Genomic DNA, 18,949 nt, shown 5'->3' on the forward strand with positions numbered 1-18,949 from the left:
CCCCCCCGCCTCCCATGCTAGGCGTCCCAGGGAAGCTCCCGCCTCCTGAGGTTCCCCAGACCTACCAGGACACGGCGCTGGTGCTGTGGAAGCCAGGGGACAGCCGGGCACCCTGCACGTACACACTGGAGCGGCGTGTGGATGGTGAGAGTAGGGAACAGGACCAGAGACAGGGCAGAGGACTGGGGTGACAGGTGCCTTCACAGGACAGAAGTCCCCTCCCCTGGCTGCCTCTTCAGTGGCCTGAGCCCCTCCCTCATGTTGCCTGCAGGTGAGTCAGCCTGGCATCCTGTGGGCTCGGGCATCTCTGACTGCTACTACAATGTGACTCACCTGCCCATCGGCGTGACCGTGCGGTTCCGTGTGGCTTGTGTCAACCGGGCTGGGCAGGGGCCCTTTAGCAACCCTTCTGAGAAGGTCCTTGTCAGGGGCGTTCAAGGTCAGCAGAATGGGGGCCCGGGGAAGGACGGGACCCTGATCCCAGGGCCACCCTCCTGGGAACACCGGTTTGGCCCGGGTACCAAGGTGAAGATTTGCTTTCTTGCCACTTAGATTCTTCAGCTCTGTCATCTGCTGCTCTCCAAGCCGCTCCTGTTACCTCAGGGCCAGCCAGGGCCCCACCTCCTGACTCTCCTACCTCATTGGCCCCTTCCCTTCCCCCAAACGCAGCTCTCATAGCCCCTCAGGCAGCCACCCTCAGCCCTTCATCTCCTCCAGCACTCCCCAGCCAGGCCTTGTCCTCACTCAAGGCTGTGGGTCCACCCCCCACAACCCCTCCACGAAAGCACAGGGGCCTGCTAGCTGCCACACAGCCCCCAGAGCCCACCCCCCCTAATGGCCAGGTCCCACCTGGTGTGCCCAGGTCTCCTGTCCCGGACATAGGGACCCCTCAAGGGGCTAAGCCAGTGTCTTCCTCTACACCCCAGTACATAGTGACTTCCTTTGTATCCGCACCACCAGCCCCCGAGCCCCCAGCCCCTGAGCCCCCTCCTGAGCCCGCCAAGGTGACTGTGAGGAGCTTCAGCCCAGCCAAGGAGGTGATCAGCTCCCCTGGGAGTGGTCCCCCCATCTCCCCCAGGCTGGAGGGTGTGCTTCGACAGGGTCCCCCTCAGAAACCCTACACCTTCCTGGAAGAGAAAGCCAGGCAAGCAAGAGGGGTTGGGGCAGGGGACGGGGCCCAGGGAGGATGGTGGAATGCAGGGAGCCCAGGAGTGACCAGGGTATGGAGGGAGGGGGACGTGAGCTCTGGACCCTGAGCACTGTGGAGCTGTTTTCTCTGAGCCAGGTACTAGACTAAGTTCTTTAGCCATGTGATCTCATTTAATCTTCCGACATCTCTGAGAGGGAGGTGCTGCATTATTATCATTACCCATTACTCATGGGGAAGCTGAGGCTAGGTGCAGAACCAGAATGTGGGGCAGAGCTGGGATTTGAACACAGCAGCCTAGGATTCCACTCAAGCCTGCATTCAGAGCCATTCTTGCCCCAGGGTTCCCTGTTCCCCACTCTAGCCCTCATGATGGAGATGTTCCCTGCTCTCCTCTGAGCCTTGGTGTCCACCCACTCCCACCCCCACAGGGGCCGCTATGGTGTTGTGCGCACATGCCGAGAGAATACCACGGGCCGGACATTTGTAGCCAAGATTGTGCCGTATGCAGCCGAGGGCAAGCAGCGGGTCCTGCAGGAGTATGAGGTGCTGCGGTCTTTGCACCACGAGCGGCTCATGTCCCTGCATGAGGCCTACATCACCCCACGTTACCTGGTTCTCATCGCTGAGAGCTGTGGCAACCGGGAGCTGCTCTGTGGGCTCAGCGACAGGTAGCTGGGTCTCTCCTAGGGCATGGGCTGCAGCCCTGGTAGACTGGGACATCACCTGCCTCCCCCCCATCCCCCCCAGGTTCCGGTACTCAGAGGATGATGTGGCCACGTACGTGGTACAGCTGCTTCAAGGCCTGGACTACCTTCATGGCCACCATGTGCTGCATCTGGACATCAAGCCAGACAACCTGCTGCTGGCCTCTGACAACGCTCTCAAGATCGTGGACTTCGGCAGTGCCCAGCCCTATAACCCCCAGGCTCTGCGGCCCCTGGGTCACCGCACGGGCACGCTGGAGTTTATGGGTGAGGAGACCAGGCTGCCATCTGGGCGGGTGGTTGAGTTGCTGCAGAGCTCCCCCAACATCACCCACATCTACCCTGTCATGGGGTCTCCTTCAGCCAGGTATTGAGCACTTACTATATGCTAAGCAGCGAACTTAACTTGGATTTTTTTTCTATTGATTTTGACAATATCCCCGGAGATTGGCACTTTTACAGATGAAGAATCCCAGAGTGGTGCAAACAGTTAATATGCTAGATTCTTACCTGAAACATTAGAGGTTCCAGCCCACCCAGAGGTACCTCATAAGAGAGTCCTGGTGATCTGCTTCCAAAAAGTCACAGCCATGAAAACCCTATGGAGCAGAGTTCTACTCTGTACACATGGGGTCACCGTGAGTCAGAATTGACTCGATGGCAGCTGAGTTTGCTGTTGTTGTTGTTGTCTTACAGATAACCCTATTGAGGTGCAGTGAAGTTAAGTCTGTAGTCCAATATCAGACAGTTATAAATGGTAGAGCCAGGATTAGATGAAGCAGGAGCGAAAAAGACTCAATTATTATTTTATATAAAACAGCTACCATTTAGCTACCTGCTGAGTGCCTAGTGCTTTGTGTTCATTATCTCTAGTCCTTAGAACTATTCTATTTAAGCCACACTTTACAGATGAGGAGAGGAAGCGTCAGAGAGATTTAGTAAATCGCCCACGCAGGGTCCCCTGGCTAGGGAGGTGTGGGCCTGGGGTAGAACCAGGCAGGCTGACTCAAAGGTGTTTTTGAATCTGGGTGTAGACCACACTCTTTGTGATGGGTGCTGGTGCCTACTTCAGAGCTGATTGGCACCAGGAAGCTGGGTCAACTTGCCTTGTTTCCTATCAGCTCCTGAGATGGTGAAGGGAGAACCCATTGGCTCTGCCACAGACATCTGGGGAGTAGGCGTGCTCACCTACATCATGTGAGTGCCCTGGCCCTCTCTTCAGCCCCATGGTTCTAGGACTCGCCTCTGCCTACTCCTTCCTCACACCCCCAACACAAACACACACATGTATGTGCACATGCATGCACACATATACACAGCTCCTGCCATCCCACACATCTAGGGGCAGAGTGGCACCCGTTCCTCTCATCTGGGAGTTGGCCGTGGTCCATGTGTGTCAACTCGGCTGTCTCCCACAATAGGCTCAGCGGACGCTCCCCATTCTATGAGCTAGACCCCCAGGAAACAGAGGCTCGGATTGTAGGGGGTCGTTTTGATGCCTTCCAGCTGTACCCCAACACCTCCCAGAGTGCCACCCTCTTCCTGCGAAAGGTCCTCTCAGTGCATCCCTGGTGAGTGGACCCCACACCTGTCAGTCCCCCAGCACTACTGGTCTCTGGCCTTAGACTGCCCTGCCCAGTCAATGCTGCAGATCCCCAACTCCTCCCCTTCCCCTGATGAGGAGTCCCTGGATGATGCAATCAGTTAAGTGCTCAGGTCCTAACCAAAAGATTGGCAGTTCAAATCCATCCAGAGGAATTTCAGGAGAGAGACCTGGTTAACTACTTCTGAAAGGTCATAACCATTGAAAACTTTAGGATGTGCTATTCTAATCTGATACTCCTGGGTCCCCCTAAGTCACAACTCAATGGTAACTGGCTTTATTACTACAACGATGACTATTGCTTGTACTATGTACCTGTGAGATAGACAGACTCCCCAGTCCAGAGATGAAGAAACAGCCTCAGAGTAGCCCAAGATCACAATTCAGGGTGAGTTCAGGATTGGGACACGGGTCTCCAGGAGCCATTCATCCTGGATCACTACCTCTGAATTGCCTGGACAGGAGCCGGCCCTCCCTGCAAGACTGCCTGGCCCACCCATGGCTTCAGGACGCCTACCTGATGAAATTGCGCCGCCAGACACTCACCTTCACCACAAACCGGCTCAAGGAGTTCCTGAGCGAACAAAGGCGCCGCCGGGCCGAGGCTGCCACCCGCCACAAGGTGCTGCTCCGCTCCTACCCTGGCAACCCCTAGTGGCATGGACCACAGCCCAGCCTCGGGCTTCAACTCCGTTCCTGTATTGCTGCGGGACATTCCAGGGCCCATGCTGAGCCGGATGGGCCCCGGGCTTGGACACCACCAGCAGCAACATCCGGCCAGGCTATACCTCATGGACCTGTAGGACAGAGGCCTGGGGCTTGGGCCTGCCTCCACCCCTGCCAGGGCAGTAGAGCCCTTGGCCAGGCTGGTGGGCATGGGTGGGAGCAGAAAGAGGGGCAAGAAAGGAATGGGAAAGTGAAAAGGGAGAGAGGCAAAGGATGGGAAGGGGGGAACCTCTGCAAAGGTTCTTGGGGTGGGAAGAGTGGTACCTCGGGAGAGGAGGAGGAGAGCCCAGGATGTCAGGCTGGGAGTGGGTGTCAGGGAAGCAGAGACAGGACTCAGCCAGAGCAGGACCCTGAGGAGGGGCAGCCAGATGGGGGAAGGAGAGGAAAGAGGGCTGGTGATGAAAGAAGGGTGGAGGGAGTCTGGAAGGAAGGGCCACTCAGACCAGCGGCACCTCTAGTCCTGTGGATACAGCCACACTCCGTGCTAGCCTAGGGATGTCCCCGTGGCCCCCTTCATCGTCTTTGAGTTTCCCATCCATATTTATTTATTTATTGACTTTTATGAAGTTTTCCTTTCCACCCAATCCCTATTGCTCATGTTGTCCTGATCATCCACCCCCCACCTTACCCCCACCCCCAGGCATTCAACTGCCTGCGCAGCTGTCTGTCTGTCACAAGGAAAATAAAATTGGCAAGCAGCAGGACCCATGTGTGATCTGTGGGGAGGGGTGGCTGAGAAGTGCCATAAGGCTTGGGATGGACATTTCTCTGGGCCAGTGAAAACCCAGGCCCCCTGGCCATACATACCTTTAGGAATAACCAGTGATACACTCCATGCTGGCCCCTGGCCTGCTACTGCTGGCCTGATTTTCTTGCAGTGTTTGGGATCCTGGTGGTGGTGATGGTAGTGTGCCATGGAGTGGGCTGTGATTCACAGCGACCTTGTATCGGGTTTCTGAGGTTGTGAATCATTATGGGAGCAGAAAGCCTCATCGTTCGCTCATGGAATGGCTGGTAGTTTCTAACTGCTGACCTTGAGGTTAGCGGCCTGACTCGTAACCACTATGCTATCAGAGCTCCTTTGGGATCCTGGAAGAACCACTGAATCCCCTTCTCCAATCCTCTAACTAGGCTCTGATGGCCCCCCACCTCATCTCACATGTCCCCCCATCACACCTTGGGGCATGCTGGGCCTGTGTGATAGGCTAGGCCAAACCCCAATCCTGGTCCACTGCTTTCACTCTGCCCAGGAGACTGGCCAGCTCTGGCCTTGGGCCCCCCCCCCCCCAGAACAGAGGGGGTTTCATTACAACTGGCAGGAGCAGGTGGAGTGAAGAGCTGCACAGCAACCCAAGGCCGCCCAAGCCCTTGCTCTCTGTGTTACAACCAAATCAGCACACAAGCATCAGCTGCCCAGGGCAGCTGTGAATGCTCCTGCGGGCAGTGTCTGCTGCCAGGGGGCCACAGGCGAGCATTTTTCTCAGGCTGAGAAATCAGCCTGAGCTGCTTTTGTCCTCAAGGCAAACTAGGACTCCTGTTGGTGTCAAATCACTCTGACTAGCCACTCCCCTGCAGTACCACAGAATGGTCACTACATCCTAAACTTATACTGTCCTGTCCTAAGAAGAAGTCAGGTTCCCCTGGGCCCAGAGAGACCATTTACTCTTCCTCCCTATCTTGAAAACTCTGATCTTGTCAAAGGAAAAAGGAATCAAACTACCCACCATGAGCAGAGAGTAGGCATTGTGTGCTGCTGATTGAAGTTGAGGGTAGAGTCCCTTGGTTCCAGCCCAAACAGCCAAACTCCCTTCCAACCTAGCCCAGCCTCTGGCTTCTCAGTATCCCAGGGAAGGGGCAAACCCCAGCATTATAAAATAACAGGATGTTAAAGTCATCTGGAAGGGACCAGAGAGGCACCTTGCCCACCTGTCATTTTACTGATGAAGATAAACAGTTTGCCTGTGAGAATCTCCAATCCCCTCTTCACTGTAAGTGTTTTCATGTAAAAATGAGGTGCCTGAATTCATATCTTGATAAATGGTAAAATTCCTTTTCTGTCCCCCTTCTGATCTTGAGCTCTCTTCCCATCTCCATTGGAAATGGCATGTGAACAGTTTGTTCCAAGCTCGGAGGAGCAAAGGTAATTTATGTCAGCAGTGCTGTGTCAAAATCGCTCCAATCAAAAGGTGACAGAGCTCCACACCTGGTTGGCGGGTTACAATTGGCATGAAGCATTGTTCCTACTGGGTGCCTTGGCCCGACAGACTAGATCCCCAAGGAGCTGACAGAGCACATTCACTCCAGGAGATCTGATGCCCCAACAACAGTTTATGCCCAAGCAGTCTAGACAGACCTAGAGTTGGGGTGTCGTTAGCAGTAGTTGTTAAGTGCCGTCGAGTCGATTCCGACCCATAGTGACCCTGTATAGGGTTGCCAAGGAGCAATTGGTGAGCTTGAACCATATAACTTTGCAGTTGAAACGACTTTGCAGTCTGACGCATTGGCCCACAGCGCCACACCAGGCAGGAGTAAGGACCATACTATATCAGCGAGGGGGAAAGGAGAATTGGAGAGAGGACCGTTCTCAGAAATCTTTCCAGTCTCTTCTCAGTTTAATCTCAGTTTACCGCCAGGGGGCACAGTCTGGAAATCATGACCCTGGAAGTAAGGCGCTTCCTGATTGGTCCTGACAACCACGTGGCCCTCTTGTGATTGGCTATTTGGACAGAGAAGCCCGCGTTTACTTATGCTTCATTCAGAGACACCCCACAAACACTCTCACCCCCTTATACGACAGTGTCCCCTGAAGGACTTGGGGTTAACTATCCAGGAATTAATCTGAATGTAAAGCGACCCCAACAACGAACTGAATCTCCTGTCCGCTAGGAGCCAAGTCCGGCGGTCCAGAAGTGGGATGGATACCCCTGCCCTGGGAGGGGATGGGGCCGCGTCCAGCTGTGCAGCTGTCCCGGAGCTGACGCTCAGTGCGCCCTAGAGCCTCTCAGATTTCCCCCTAGGGTCCGCTGTAGCCGCTGAGCCAGCATCCCAGGCGTCCTCGGGCTAAATAAGGAGCCCACATGGGTCAGGGGCGGAGGCTAGGGTCCCGGGGGGCTTAGGGCAACCACGCCAAACAAGGCAAGGAGGGGAGCGATGTATAAAACCGAGGCTCGGGGTTGAGAACCTGCCCGCGCCCCTACTGTGCCATCCAGAAGGGCTCCGTGCAGCCTGCAACCCCGCCGGCCGACACAAGTCCCAAAGTCGCCCCAGCCACGGTGAGTCTCGAACCTCAGGCCGGTCCCTGGTTCTGATGGGGCTGGGACAGGGCCGAAAATCGGTTCTCTGGTTGGACCTCATATTTGTTGTCCGCTCCCCAGATGTCCAAGGTAGCTCCCGCCAAAAACCCAACGCCTTCGGCCCCGCCCCCGGGTTGTACCCTAGATATCAACGACCCCCAGGTCCAGAGCGCGGCCATTCGCATCCAGGCCTCGTACCGAGGCCACAGGTGAGGGGAAACCAGGGAGCCCTCGGGGGCGGGGGGTTGGGGGTGGGAAGGAAGCTGGCGCTGCAGAGGCCTGCTCCAGCGTTGGCGGGTAAGCGGAGGCTGGGCACAGTGACAGGGACCCCTAGGTCACTGGACCTGGGAAGGAGCAGTTCTGAGGTGTGAAGTAGTACCCTATCAGAGTAGATCATTTTATACTGGTTCAGGAGCAGCACATATACCCCCTTCACCCTCCTTTAGGGCTCTGGTGAACTAAAAGGGTGGGCAGGGATTGCGGGCTGACCAGAGTCGTGGCGTAAGCACTATGAGCTCTAAGTCGGCCCACGCGTAGGTCACGGAAGGAACTGCGCGAGAAGGGGCCACCGCGGGTGCTGGAGCCGCTGAAGGACGTGGTGCTGATCGAGGGCAGTGCGGCCAAGCTGACTTGCCGCATCTCGGCTTTCCCGGACCCGTTCATTCGCTGGAGCAAGGACGGCAAAGAGCTACGCGACGGGCCCAAGTACCGCTACATTTTCGAGGATCCTGATGTAGTGGCCTTGGTGGTGCGCGACGGCGAGCTGGCTGACCTGGGCCAGTATAGCATCAACGTAACCAATCCCTTCGGCCAGTGTTCCGACTCGGCGCGCATTCTCGTGGAAGGTATCCAGCGCCCCGGGAGTACCGCTACCCCCGGCGCCAACAGCTCAGCCCAACGCGCCGGTCTCCGCTAGGCCTAGCCCAGTCGGGATAGGGTCGTGTCTGGCACAGCCCCAGCAGAGACTGGAGCGCAGGTCAGGGCGTGGCGCCGCGCCCTCCCCGCCTCCCTCCCGTGCACTTCCTTCTCTGACTCCAAATATGGCTACACCAGGCTGATAAGTCACGGTGGGCTTCGATCTCTCGATTCCAGGGCCCTAACCCCCAGTGAGATGGATTGGCAATACGGCAGCATCAATGGGCTCAAGCATGGCAACAATTGTGAGGTTGGCCCAGGACCGGGCAGTGTTTCGTTCTGTTGTGCATAGGGTCGCTATTAGTCGGTACCGACTCGAGGCCACCTAACAACAACAAGCTCACAAAGTGAGCCTGAGGCAGAGTCAGAGTTAAGCCCCGGTCTTCTGGCCCCCGATCCAGGGCAATTTCCGTCACCAGGAGCTGTCTCCAAGGCTCTGTGAGCTTTGTGAACTGAGAGTCTGAGTTCTCTCCCGCAATACCTCAGATCCTCTAATCAACCATTTGCAATAGGAAGTACAGGGATTATCAGTCCCGTTAACAGTCGAGGAGACAAAGCCCCAGAGATGTTAATGATCTGTCTACTGTCACACTACTGAGTTAAATGCTAAATGCATGTCGTATTTAGGACTTGGATATTGGCTGGGAGGTTAACCCCCTGCCCCGCCTCACCTCCAGGTCTCCCATTGGGTCTATTCCCATTCCTTTTCTCTAGTCCCAGCGAAGATTCAAAAGGGACCAGACAACACCAAGGCTCGTAAAGGCACCACGGTGAAGCTGACTGCGGCGATCATGGGCGAGCCTGCGCCCAACGTGGGCTGGACCAAGGATGGGAAAGACATCGAGGAGGACGACAGGCAAGGCGGGGACTGCGAACAGGGCCGGGACTGGAGCCTGGGCGGGACAGGGCCGAGAAGTCCGGTAGGAGTGGAACTGGGGCCAGGGACGTGAAAAACACGGCTGGCTGATAGTCGGGCTCTGGGCGTTAGTAAACTGACTTGATGCCCTGCCCTGCCCTACCCCATAGGGTGTTCTTCGAGATCGGCACCACCAACACAACGTTGACCGTTCGTCGGGCCACGCCTGCAGACAGCGGCAAGTACGAGGTGTACGTCGAGAATAGTCTGGGCATGGACCAGAGTTTCGCTCGCGTGGACGTGGCCTGAAAGGGGCCCGCGGACCTCGCTCTGGCTCCAAGCCCAGGGACGAGCGAGACCTACAGCCCTCCTCCGTCTTGCTTAATAAAGCTGCTCTCTCTGACTTCCTCATCATCTGTTCTGTTCTTTAACGTCTCTATACCCTTTTTCCAGATACAATACCTGTATCCATAATTATTCCAGACCCACACACCAAGGTCACAGAAATTTGGGGTCAGAGGGGACTTTGGAAAGGGCTTTGGAAAGTGCTGCTTTACAGACTTTACCTGGAAGATAAGCGTTTTCCACGGCCTACGAGGCTTATCCAGTGGAACTGGGAGTAGAGACTGACAGTCTTCTCACCTTTAGTATCCCTTAAGATTCGCCTTCTCCCGGTTGTTTGCGCTCAGTCCCCGCCCCTTTCAGTACTGGCCACACCCCTTCTTATCTCTAGTTTCGCTTTTCCCCGGGACTTGTACGATGGCTCCTGCGCGTGTTCCCGGGAGCTTAGGTCCCCTGCTAACCTTAGTTAGTTAGGTCCCAGACTCGCCCCACCTTTATTTTCATCTATCGTGACCCCTGAATCACTTGACCACAGCCTGCATCCTTCCATAAATCCCAACTCGCGCCTCTCAAAGAATTAAAACGGGAGTGGGCGGGGGGGGGAAAGACCAAGAACTACAATTCCCGGCGTCCCCTACAAAGAAGTCTCGCGATCTGCGAGAAGACACGTGCGCGGAAGGGGCGACAATAAACGAAAGGCAGACCTGGCGTAAAGGGTCTAGTGGTAAAGAGAGTTGATGATGGGGTGTTGAAGGGGGATGGAAGTGGGGGACAGCTCTTAGTGGAAGGACAGGCTCGGAAGCCCTGGCCGGCTCTCCGCACGTTTGCGCCAGTGTTGATACTACGACTTCTGGTTACGTGGGGGTAGGGTTTATTGAACAGAGTTAGTTTGGCGGTTCAGAGGGTCGGCAATCAACCCTCGGAATCCAAATGCCCAGCGTCAGCCTTCAATATTGGGACTTGGGGACTTGGTATGTTAGTGATTGGGAATGCAGATAATTTGTATTTGGGGTTCATAACCTGGAGGTCAGTTTTATGGCTCAGGATTCATCATCTAGAAGGGTTTAACCAGAACTTGGGGTTCATCATATGTAGATCAGTACTCAGTACTTGGAATTCACTCTTAGGATTAAATTAAATATCTGGGGCTTACTTGGTTTGAGGGCCAATATTTGGGACTCACAGAGTTTAACATTTAGTATGGGGGTGCAGAGATTTGGCAATCATTGGTTTGCAGACATCAGCATTTCTGAGTTTGGAGTCTGAGAAAGAGGTCTGTGCTGAGTTTTTGATTTGCTGTTTGTTCATGCCTAGAAGGAAGTCTTTATGAGTTCAAATATCAGGTCTGAGTTTAGTAAGAATCACTGTGAGGTTTGGGGGTCGAATGAAATCTCAGTTGATATTTGAGATTTGTGAGCATCAGGCTGTACCCTACTGAATTTTGGCTGTAGCACCTTGGGAGAAGACTAAGTGTTGGGATTTGGGTTTGGAGTGTGAGATCTGAGCCCTATTTCTCTGTTGGGATTTGAAGTTTAGGTAGCAGTCACCATCATGCTCAAAGCTGTGATCCTGATTGGAGGCCCCCAAAAGGGTGAGGAATGTTGCCTTGCTGGGGCTGGGGGTGGAGGTGGGGAAGGTGTGGACTGGAGTGGTTGGTGTAGTGGGGCAGGGCAGAGAAAGACAGGAGACTGAAATGTTCTCTCTTCTTCCAGGTACTCGCTTTAGGCCTTTGTCTTTTGAGGTGCCCAAACCACTGTTTCCTGTGGCGGGGGTGCCTATGATCCAGCACCACATAGAGGCCTGTGCCCAGGTAACCCCAGAAGGCACCCCTCTCCCTCCTCCCCTCCTGAGCATCTCCGTTCACCCCACATTTTCCCTTTTCCAAACATGATATCTCTTCACCAGCCATAACTCCAGGGACCACCATTCACAGATGACAGTCAGAGTGGCACCCCTGAAAGTGTGGCCCTGAAGTTGCCCTGTTTTCTCCCCCTAATCTATTCTCTCATCTGTCCTCCTGTACAGATTTTCCTCCTGTCTTTATGGAATGTGAGGTTGAAAAGGAATTTAGGAACAATCTAAAGCCTATGTTGTTCTTGAGTGTCTTCAAGTCGATTCCGACCGATAACGAACCTGTATAGGGTGTCTGAGGTGCAGCTGGTAAACTTGAACCGCCAACCTTGCAGTTCAGAAGGCTTTGTGGTCTGGCGCATTAGCCCACAGCTCCATACTCTAAAGCCTATAGCAAAACACAAAATGCATATCCTTGCTCACTGTGGAGGATATTTCTGTATTGCTTTTGGTATTGGGACAGATAAGCATGGGTTCAGATCCAGGCTCTGCCACATACCTGCTGCGAGGCCTAGAGCAAATTTCTCAACCTTTTGAGCCTTAGATTCTAGGACCTGGTGGTAAGTGGTAGCCCTTTCCACATGCTGATCTCAGACTCAGGCTGACAGATTTTAAAAAAATGGAACTCCGTGAAAGGGTTATTTTTTTAATGTAGTTTAATAGGCAAAATTGTTCCAAGGTGAATCCCAGTTCAGGTCAGGGACAAAGGGAAAATAATAAGGGAAGAAAGAGGCCAGAGTGGTTGAGTGCCCAGGGACCCCACCAAAGAAACCCAGCCCAGCTCACTGTCATCAAGTTGGTTCCGACTCATAACAACCATCTGTGGGATTTCCCAGACTGTATATCTTTATAGGAACAGGCAGCCTCATCTTTCTCACTTGGAGCAGCTGGTGGGTTTAAACCACTGACCTTGAAGTTAGCATTATTCTACAGTGCAACCAAAAATTTGCCCAGTGTTTCTTCCTAGCAAATGAAATATTTTTCCGTTTAACCTCTTCTCATGTCTTCAGGTTCCTGGAATGCAGGAGATTCTACTCATTGGCTTCTACCAACCTGATGAGTCCCTCACCCGCTTCCTAGAAGCTGCTCAGCAGGAGTTTAACCTTCCCATCAGGTGTTTGTATGCCCACACTTATCAGGAGGGGTACCCCAGCCTCGGATTCAGTCAGCATTTCCCAGACTTCATTCTCACACTCTGTTGTTAAGTACTGTTGAGTCGGTTCTGACTTACAGCAACCCTGTATAAGGTTTTCGAGGAGCCGCTGGTGGGTTTGAACTGTCAACCTTGTGGTTCACAGTCCAGTGCTGATTCTACAGCACCATGCCAGGGAGGCTTTTTATTTTGGCATCTCTGGAACCCAGAATACACAGCAATTCCTGTGGGGCTTGGGCAGGAGACCCCCAAGGAGCAGGAGCAGGTGGCCAGGCACATGGTTTGTCTCCTCTGATCTCACCCATCTGATTTTGGGGTCTGTGGGGACAGGTACCTGCAGGAATTTGCCCCCCTGGGCACAGGCGGTGGTCTCTACCATTTCCGGGACCAGATCCTGGCTGGAAGCCCCGAGGCCTTCTTTGTGCTCAATGCTGATGTCTGCTCAGACTTCCCTTTGAGTGCTATGCTGAATGCCCACAGATGCCAGCCCCACCCTTTCTTACTCCTAGGCACCACGGTGAGGGGGCTGGGAGGGAAGGAGGGTGAGGGCCAGGGCTAGGGGAGTGATCCATCCCCAGAGGTTCCTGAGAGTCCGGGCAGGGGCAGCCCTAAGAGTTGAAGATGTGCCAGAAACCCCAGTAGTAATGGCCATCTCAGTAGCAGCCTGAGTCCTTTGGCTGTTCTGTGTAGGGAGGGGGAGGGCTGCTGTCACTTCTCACCCTTTCTGAAGGCTTGTCAGTGGGAACTGCGTGCTGGGTGCTAGAGGTGAAAGAAGAGGAAGAAAACAGGCCTCACCGCCCTGGAGCCAGGGAGTCACTGTCTCCGTGTCTGCCTTCCAGGCTAACAGAACACAATCCCTCAACTACGGCTGTATTGTGGAGAATCCACAGACCCACGAGGTAAGAGCAATGGTGAGTGGGGCTGGGGGGGCTTGCCTTATGGTCTTTGTCCTTCTCACCCTTCTGCCTGGAAAGAATGTGAGCCACTTTGGGACGAGCCTCAGAAAGGGGCCCTTCATCTTGATAATCTCTTAGGACTCAGTAACCCCAAGTGTGTCAAGAATAGAATTGGGCTCCACAGAATTTTCAGTGACTTACTTTTTTTTGGAAGTAGATTGTCCAGCCGTTCTTCTGAGCATCTCTGGGTGAACTCAAAACCTTCAGTGTTTTGTTTTAACATTTTAACCACTTAATACCACTGAGGAATTCTGCAGTTATCTCGTTGTTGTTGTTGTTATGAAGTGACGTCAAGTTGGTTCTGACCCATAGCGACCCTGTATAGAGTTTCCGAGGAGCAGCTGGTAAGCTTGAACCATTGACTGCAGTCCGAACAGCTTTGCAGTCTGGCGCATTAACCCACAGCGCCACACCAGGACTCTTACGACCCTTTACTTTAAATAGTGATGTCCTCAGAGAGCCTGGTGGAGAAGGAGTGACATTTAATGTCTCCAGATGTGGTACTTCCTTGGATGTAGGCACTGTGGGGGAGAGTGTCCAACTTTGCCTGGATGGGAATGGGGAAGGCTTCCTAGAGGAGCTGAGTTGAATTGAGCTTTATGGTAATGGGAACAAGAAAGCATTCATTGTAGGCAGAGTGAAAGATATGTGCAAAGGCACAGAGGCAGGAAATGGCGGGTTGTTGTTGGATGCCACTGAGTCACAGGGACCTCAGGCATCAGAGCAGAACTTCCCCATAGCATTTCCTAGGCTGTAATCTTCTGGTGTGGTGCTGTAGGTTAATGCACTGAATTGCAAAGTTGGTTTGAACCCCAAGGTTCGTGGTTCAAGGTCACTAGTTGCTCCTCCGAATTCCTATACAGGGTTTTTATGGGTTGGAATCAACTTGACGACACTTAACAATAGCAAGTCTTTTCAGAGAGTCCTGGTGTGGGGCTGGTGGGATAAAGCACCGGACAGCAAGGTAGGTTTGAGCCACAAGGTCAGCAGTTCAAATTCACAAGCCACTTCTTGGATACCCTATACAGGATCTGTTGCTATGAGTTGGAACTGACTCAAGGGCACTTAACAACAACAACCTTTTCAGAAGGTGACCTGGTGGGGCTCGGCTGCAAACCAACAGGTCTTCCAGCTGTTCCTCTGCAGAAACGACCTGGTGATCGCTCCTAAAAATGACAGCCTTTGGAGCAGTTCTAGTCTGTTTCGTGGGGTCATCATGAGTTGGGACAAGTGTGATGGTATACAACAGCAACAACAATCTTTATGGGTCTTTTTTTCCTTTAGAGCCACTGGTGGGTTTGTTGGTGGGTTTGGACCTCAGACCTTTTGATAAGCAGCCGACTGCTTAACCATTGTACCACCAGGGCTCCTTGGACTCCTAGTGACTAGAGGGCAGTGTAGAACTGTACCTTAAGGAGTTCTGAGACTTAACTCTTTACTGGAGCAGACAGCCTTATCTTTCTCCCTCAGAGCAGCTGGTAGATTTGAACTACCAGCCTTGTTGTTAGCAGTACAATGCTAAACTCACTGTGCCACCAGGGCTCCTTGGAAACAGCCTCGTGCCTCCAAGACTCTCTAGGTGGGGACATGATCAGCAAGGCAGAGGGTCTCTGTCCTTGTCTGTGAAACTCCTTGCCCAAGAGTTTGACTCCCACACACCCCATTATTTGCTCATGCTTCCATATAAACTTAGAAACATAATCATATAGACGTATATCCATAGGGACACTCTTGTATTACATGTTGTTGTTGTTGTTAAGTGCCGTCGAGTTGGTTCCGACCCATAGCGACCCTGTACTGGGTTTCTGAGGGTGTAAATCCTACGGGAGTAGAAAGCCTCATCTTTCTCCCGCGGAGCGGCTGGTAGTTTCGAACCGCCGACTTTCAGCCCGATTCGTAACCACTACGCACATGTGTTCTAAGTCTCGTGGCAGGCATCAACTAAGTGTGAGAGAAACAGCCAAAAAGGACCCAATCCCTGCCTCTCGGGTCCCCTTAGTCTAGTGGGGAAAACAGTAAAAAACCAGCCATTGCAAAGGACACAGGTGCCACCGGAGAGGTGTGGCTGAGCCCAGAGGTGCCCATGCCTGAATGGTTAACTCTGGGGCAGGGTCAGAAGAGTGGGGAGAGACTGCATTTTGGAAAGATGAGGAGGTGGGAAAAGGGCATTCCAGTCCCTGGAGCAGCATGCAGTGGTGTGATGCTGTGTTCCAGGAGAGCTGGAAGGCGGGGTCAGTGGGAGGGGACTTAGTCTTGAAGGTGAAGGGCAAATCTGAAATTACCACAAGTTTAAAACTGTGCTCTACAGTTTAGAAAGACCCCTCTGGCCACAGAGCAGAGGAGCAGGTAGAGCCCACTATCAGAGGACCTGTGGCAGTGGTCCCTTCCTCTCCTGAGTCCCCACCACCCTGTCCTCAGGTCTTGCACTATGTGGAGAAACCCAGCACTTTTGTCAGTGACATCATCAACTGTGGCATCTACCTCTTTTCTCCGGAAGCCCTGAAGCCCCTCCGGGATGTCTTCCAGCGTAACCAGCATGACAGGCAACTGTGAGGCAGGCCCCATGGCCCCATTACTCCAAGAACCCCCAATCACGATGCCCCATGCCCCCCCTACCCCCCACCCCCACCCCCTACCCCGGTCTCTGCAGGCTCCATCTCTACCTGCTTACCTTGCTTCTCCTCCTCCGATCTCTCTTGTCATCTCCAGCCCAGTCTCTCCCTTCCTAACCTCATTCTGTCCCTCTTCCTTATCCATCCCAGTTCCTTCTCTGTCACCGTCTGCCCACTTCCCTTCTGGTCCATTTCTCTCAAGTGTCCCAGAGATGTCTTTTGGAACAGACGGCAAGACACACCCAGGCGCACACAGGCTTGGGTGCAGACACATGTGTTCTCTTGGGCTGAGGCCCCCCTTGGAGCTAGTGCCCAGAGTGCTGCTCAGTTCCCAGGGTCCCTCTGGGCTGAGGCCTGTGCCCTTCTCTGCATCTCCTGCCTGCCTCCCCCTCCCCCAGCCCATGTCCAGGCTCATCTGTGCAGAGCCATGGCATTCCCTCCCCGTCTCTCCTGGCCTCTGTCTTCTCACCCATCTCTCTCCCCCTTCTCTCTGTGACTGTCTCTGCCTCGACAGCTGCCTTGCTCTGGGGTGAGTCTGTGCAACATCTCACCCATTGATGGGGAGGGGTTAGAGGAGTGAATGGGGAGGGGAATGTGAAAGTAGGGGGAGCCCAGGTGTGGTCCAGCTCCTGGGCAGGGATGGACAGCAGGTAAGTATTTGGGGCTCCCCAGTGATGGCGTCCCAGCGTGAGGGGGCTGGTGGGCAAAGTGACTGGATCTTACCAGGCCTGGGGAGGGGCCAGGAGCCCAGGAGTCCGAGTGGGCTGGACCCCCAGCCAGAGCTCAGCTGGGAAATGGCTCTTCTTCCTCTCTGCCAGGGAGGACTCAGCAGGCCTCTGGCCGGGAGCGGGCACCATCCAACTGGAGCAGGACGTGTTCTCAGCGCTGGCAGGGCAGGGCCAGATCTATGTGTACCTCACCGATGGCATCTGGAGCCAGATCAAGTCTGCAGGGTACACAGCCGGGGTGGGGAGGACAGGCTCTCAGTGACTTAGAGATTCTGGGGTGGTAAGCACAGGCTCTGCTGGCACCTGAGCTCTCCCCTGCCCTATGAACCCCCCCGCCAGCTCAGCCCTCTACGCCTCCCGCCTCTATCTGGGCCGATACCAGTTCACTCACCCAGAACGGCTGGCCAAGCACTCCCCAGGCGGTCCACGGATTCGAGGTATCCATCCTGTCCTAGCGCTGTCTGTGCTTTCTGCCCCCTACCTATTCACCTCTGCCCTGTGAGCCTCCACTGTGGACTCGATCCCAGGCTTGAAGTCTCAGTCCCTGTCCACCCCACCCCTCACTCCGGATATGGGGTATTTGCCCCTAGGCCCTCTCTTCTGCTTCTAGGGAACGTTTACATCCATCCATCGGCTAAGGTGGCGCCTTCTGCTGTGGTAAGTTGTGGACTCAGCCAGGATAACCGGATGGTTGGAGGCTGCTGGCCACTTCACTTTGTCCTCACCTCTTTGGAACCTTGAGCAGCTTCTGTTTTCGTATCTATTCATAGGGGATTGCACTTGGGGGTCCCTCACACCCATCCTAGGTTCATGGTATGTGCTTCTCTCCACAGCTGGGCCCAAATGTTTCCATTGGGGAGGGGGTCACCGTGGGCGAGGGTGTGCGTCTCCGAGAGAGCATTGTCCTCCACGGAGCCACACTGCAGGTAGGACTGGACCCTGGAAGCTGAGGGGAAGGCCTGAGATGAGCGAACCTCACCCACAGGCTCTGCATCTGACCTTCCCCCCAACCCACCCCCACCCCCTGCGTAACCTCAGCTGCCTCCCACCCCTCGTTACCTGGTACCCTCCATCCTCTCCCTACTCCCCTCACCTGCACTGTCCTGTCTGGCAGGAGCACACCTGCGTTCTGCACAGCATTGTAGGCTGGGGGAGCACCGTGGGGCGTTGGGCCCGTGTGGAGGGCACCCCCAATGACCCCAACCCCAATGATCCCCGAGCCCACATGGACAGCGAGAGCCTCTTCAAGGATGGGAAGCTGCTGCCGGCCATCACCATCCTGGGTACGCTCATCAGCGTGTATTCCACCTCCCGGGGGCCCAGGCCTGTGAGGTCTGGAGAAACCTCCACAGGGACTGGTCTTGGGGGTGGGGTGTGTGTGTAAATGCATGTACGTCCATTTACTGAGTGCTTGCGTGTGCCAGGCCCTGTGTGAGTCTTTGGGGGCATGAGGCCAGGGCAGGGAGGGATGTCACCGGATGGCCACAGACCCCATGATCTCCTGGGGTGCCCTGGTCACACTGCAGGCTGCCGGGTCCGGATCCCTGCAGAGGTGCTCATCCTGAACTCGATTGTTCTGCCACACAAGGAGCTCAGCCGCAGCTTCACCAACCAAATCATCCTCTGAGGGGACACCAGAAGGCCTCCCTACTCCCCTCGAGCTCCTATCCTTCCTGCCTGCCTGCCTGGCCAGCCTCAGTCTCAAAAGGCTTCGAGGAAGCCAGAATGGAATGACCCACGCTGGGAGCAATGTGGGTGGCCGAGGTACTCTGGCCTCCCTCCCTACTCCCTAATAAACCCCATGAACCTTGGAGCCAGCACTGACTCCCGCTTGTGCCTGGGCTGGGGGTGGGGGCGGAAGGGGGGCAGCTGAGTCAGCCCCCCCCCACATTAGCATTTAAATTGGAGTCGTTGCTGCGGGCTCATGAATAATGAATCCTGAGCCCGGGTAAGTCTCCCCTCCCACTGCCTCAGCCTCTTGCTCCGGAGGAAGGCCCGGCAGGCACTGCAGCAGTCTGGCCCCTGCCGTGGCCCCTGCTCCGCCCCCCCCTGTTCCTCTT

The 18,949-nt window shown here is 54.7% G+C and overlaps 3 protein-coding genes across 3 annotated transcripts in view; all 3 read left to right on the plus strand.

Moving 5' to 3' along the window:
- The window catches only part of SPEG (SPEG complex locus), a 62,473-nt gene extending 58,361 nt beyond the window's left edge, over positions 1–4,112 (plus strand). The window contains exons 34-41 of the mRNA XM_006867842.1: positions 22–144; positions 272–439; positions 553–1,144; positions 1,579–1,818; positions 1,898–2,121; positions 2,976–3,051; positions 3,276–3,425; positions 3,920–4,112. Coding sequence (XP_006867904.1) covers positions 22–144; positions 272–439; positions 553–1,144; positions 1,579–1,818; positions 1,898–2,121; positions 2,976–3,051; positions 3,276–3,425; positions 3,920–4,112 — 1,766 coding nt within the window. The remainder of the gene's footprint in view (positions 1–21; positions 145–271; positions 440–552; positions 1,145–1,578; positions 1,819–1,897; positions 2,122–2,975; positions 3,052–3,275; positions 3,426–3,919) is intronic.
- A 3,445-nt stretch (positions 4,113–7,557) lies between these two features.
- Positions 7,558–9,657, plus strand: LOC102812423 (CAVP-target protein-like). The gene is made up of 4 exons (XM_006867843.1): positions 7,558–7,685; positions 8,014–8,321; positions 9,106–9,247; positions 9,418–9,657. The coding sequence occupies exons 1-4, from the start codon at positions 7,558–7,560 to the stop codon at positions 9,554–9,556; spliced, it is 717 nt and encodes a 238-aa protein (XP_006867905.1). The 3' UTR covers positions 9,557–9,657.
- A 587-nt stretch (positions 9,658–10,244) lies between these two features.
- GMPPA (GDP-mannose pyrophosphorylase A) lies at positions 10,245–18,702 on the plus strand. Its single transcript, XM_006867844.1, has 13 exons — positions 10,245–10,313; positions 11,121–11,180; positions 11,302–11,399; positions 12,451–12,554; positions 12,924–13,110; positions 13,433–13,492; positions 15,968–16,098; positions 16,980–17,114; positions 17,229–17,326; positions 17,500–17,546; positions 17,723–17,815; positions 18,004–18,172; positions 18,416–18,702. The coding sequence occupies exons 2-13, from the start codon at positions 11,141–11,143 to the stop codon at positions 18,514–18,516; spliced, it is 1,263 nt and encodes a 420-aa protein (XP_006867906.1). The 5' UTR covers positions 10,245–10,313; positions 11,121–11,140; the 3' UTR covers positions 18,517–18,702.
- Positions 18,703–18,949: the final 247 nt, after the last annotated feature.

This window comes from Chrysochloris asiatica, unplaced genomic scaffold (assembly GCF_000296735.1).
Source record: "Chrysochloris asiatica unplaced genomic scaffold, ChrAsi1.0 scaffold00110, whole genome shotgun sequence".
Classification (NCBI taxonomy): domain Eukaryota; kingdom Metazoa; phylum Chordata; class Mammalia; order Afrosoricida; family Chrysochloridae; genus Chrysochloris; species Chrysochloris asiatica.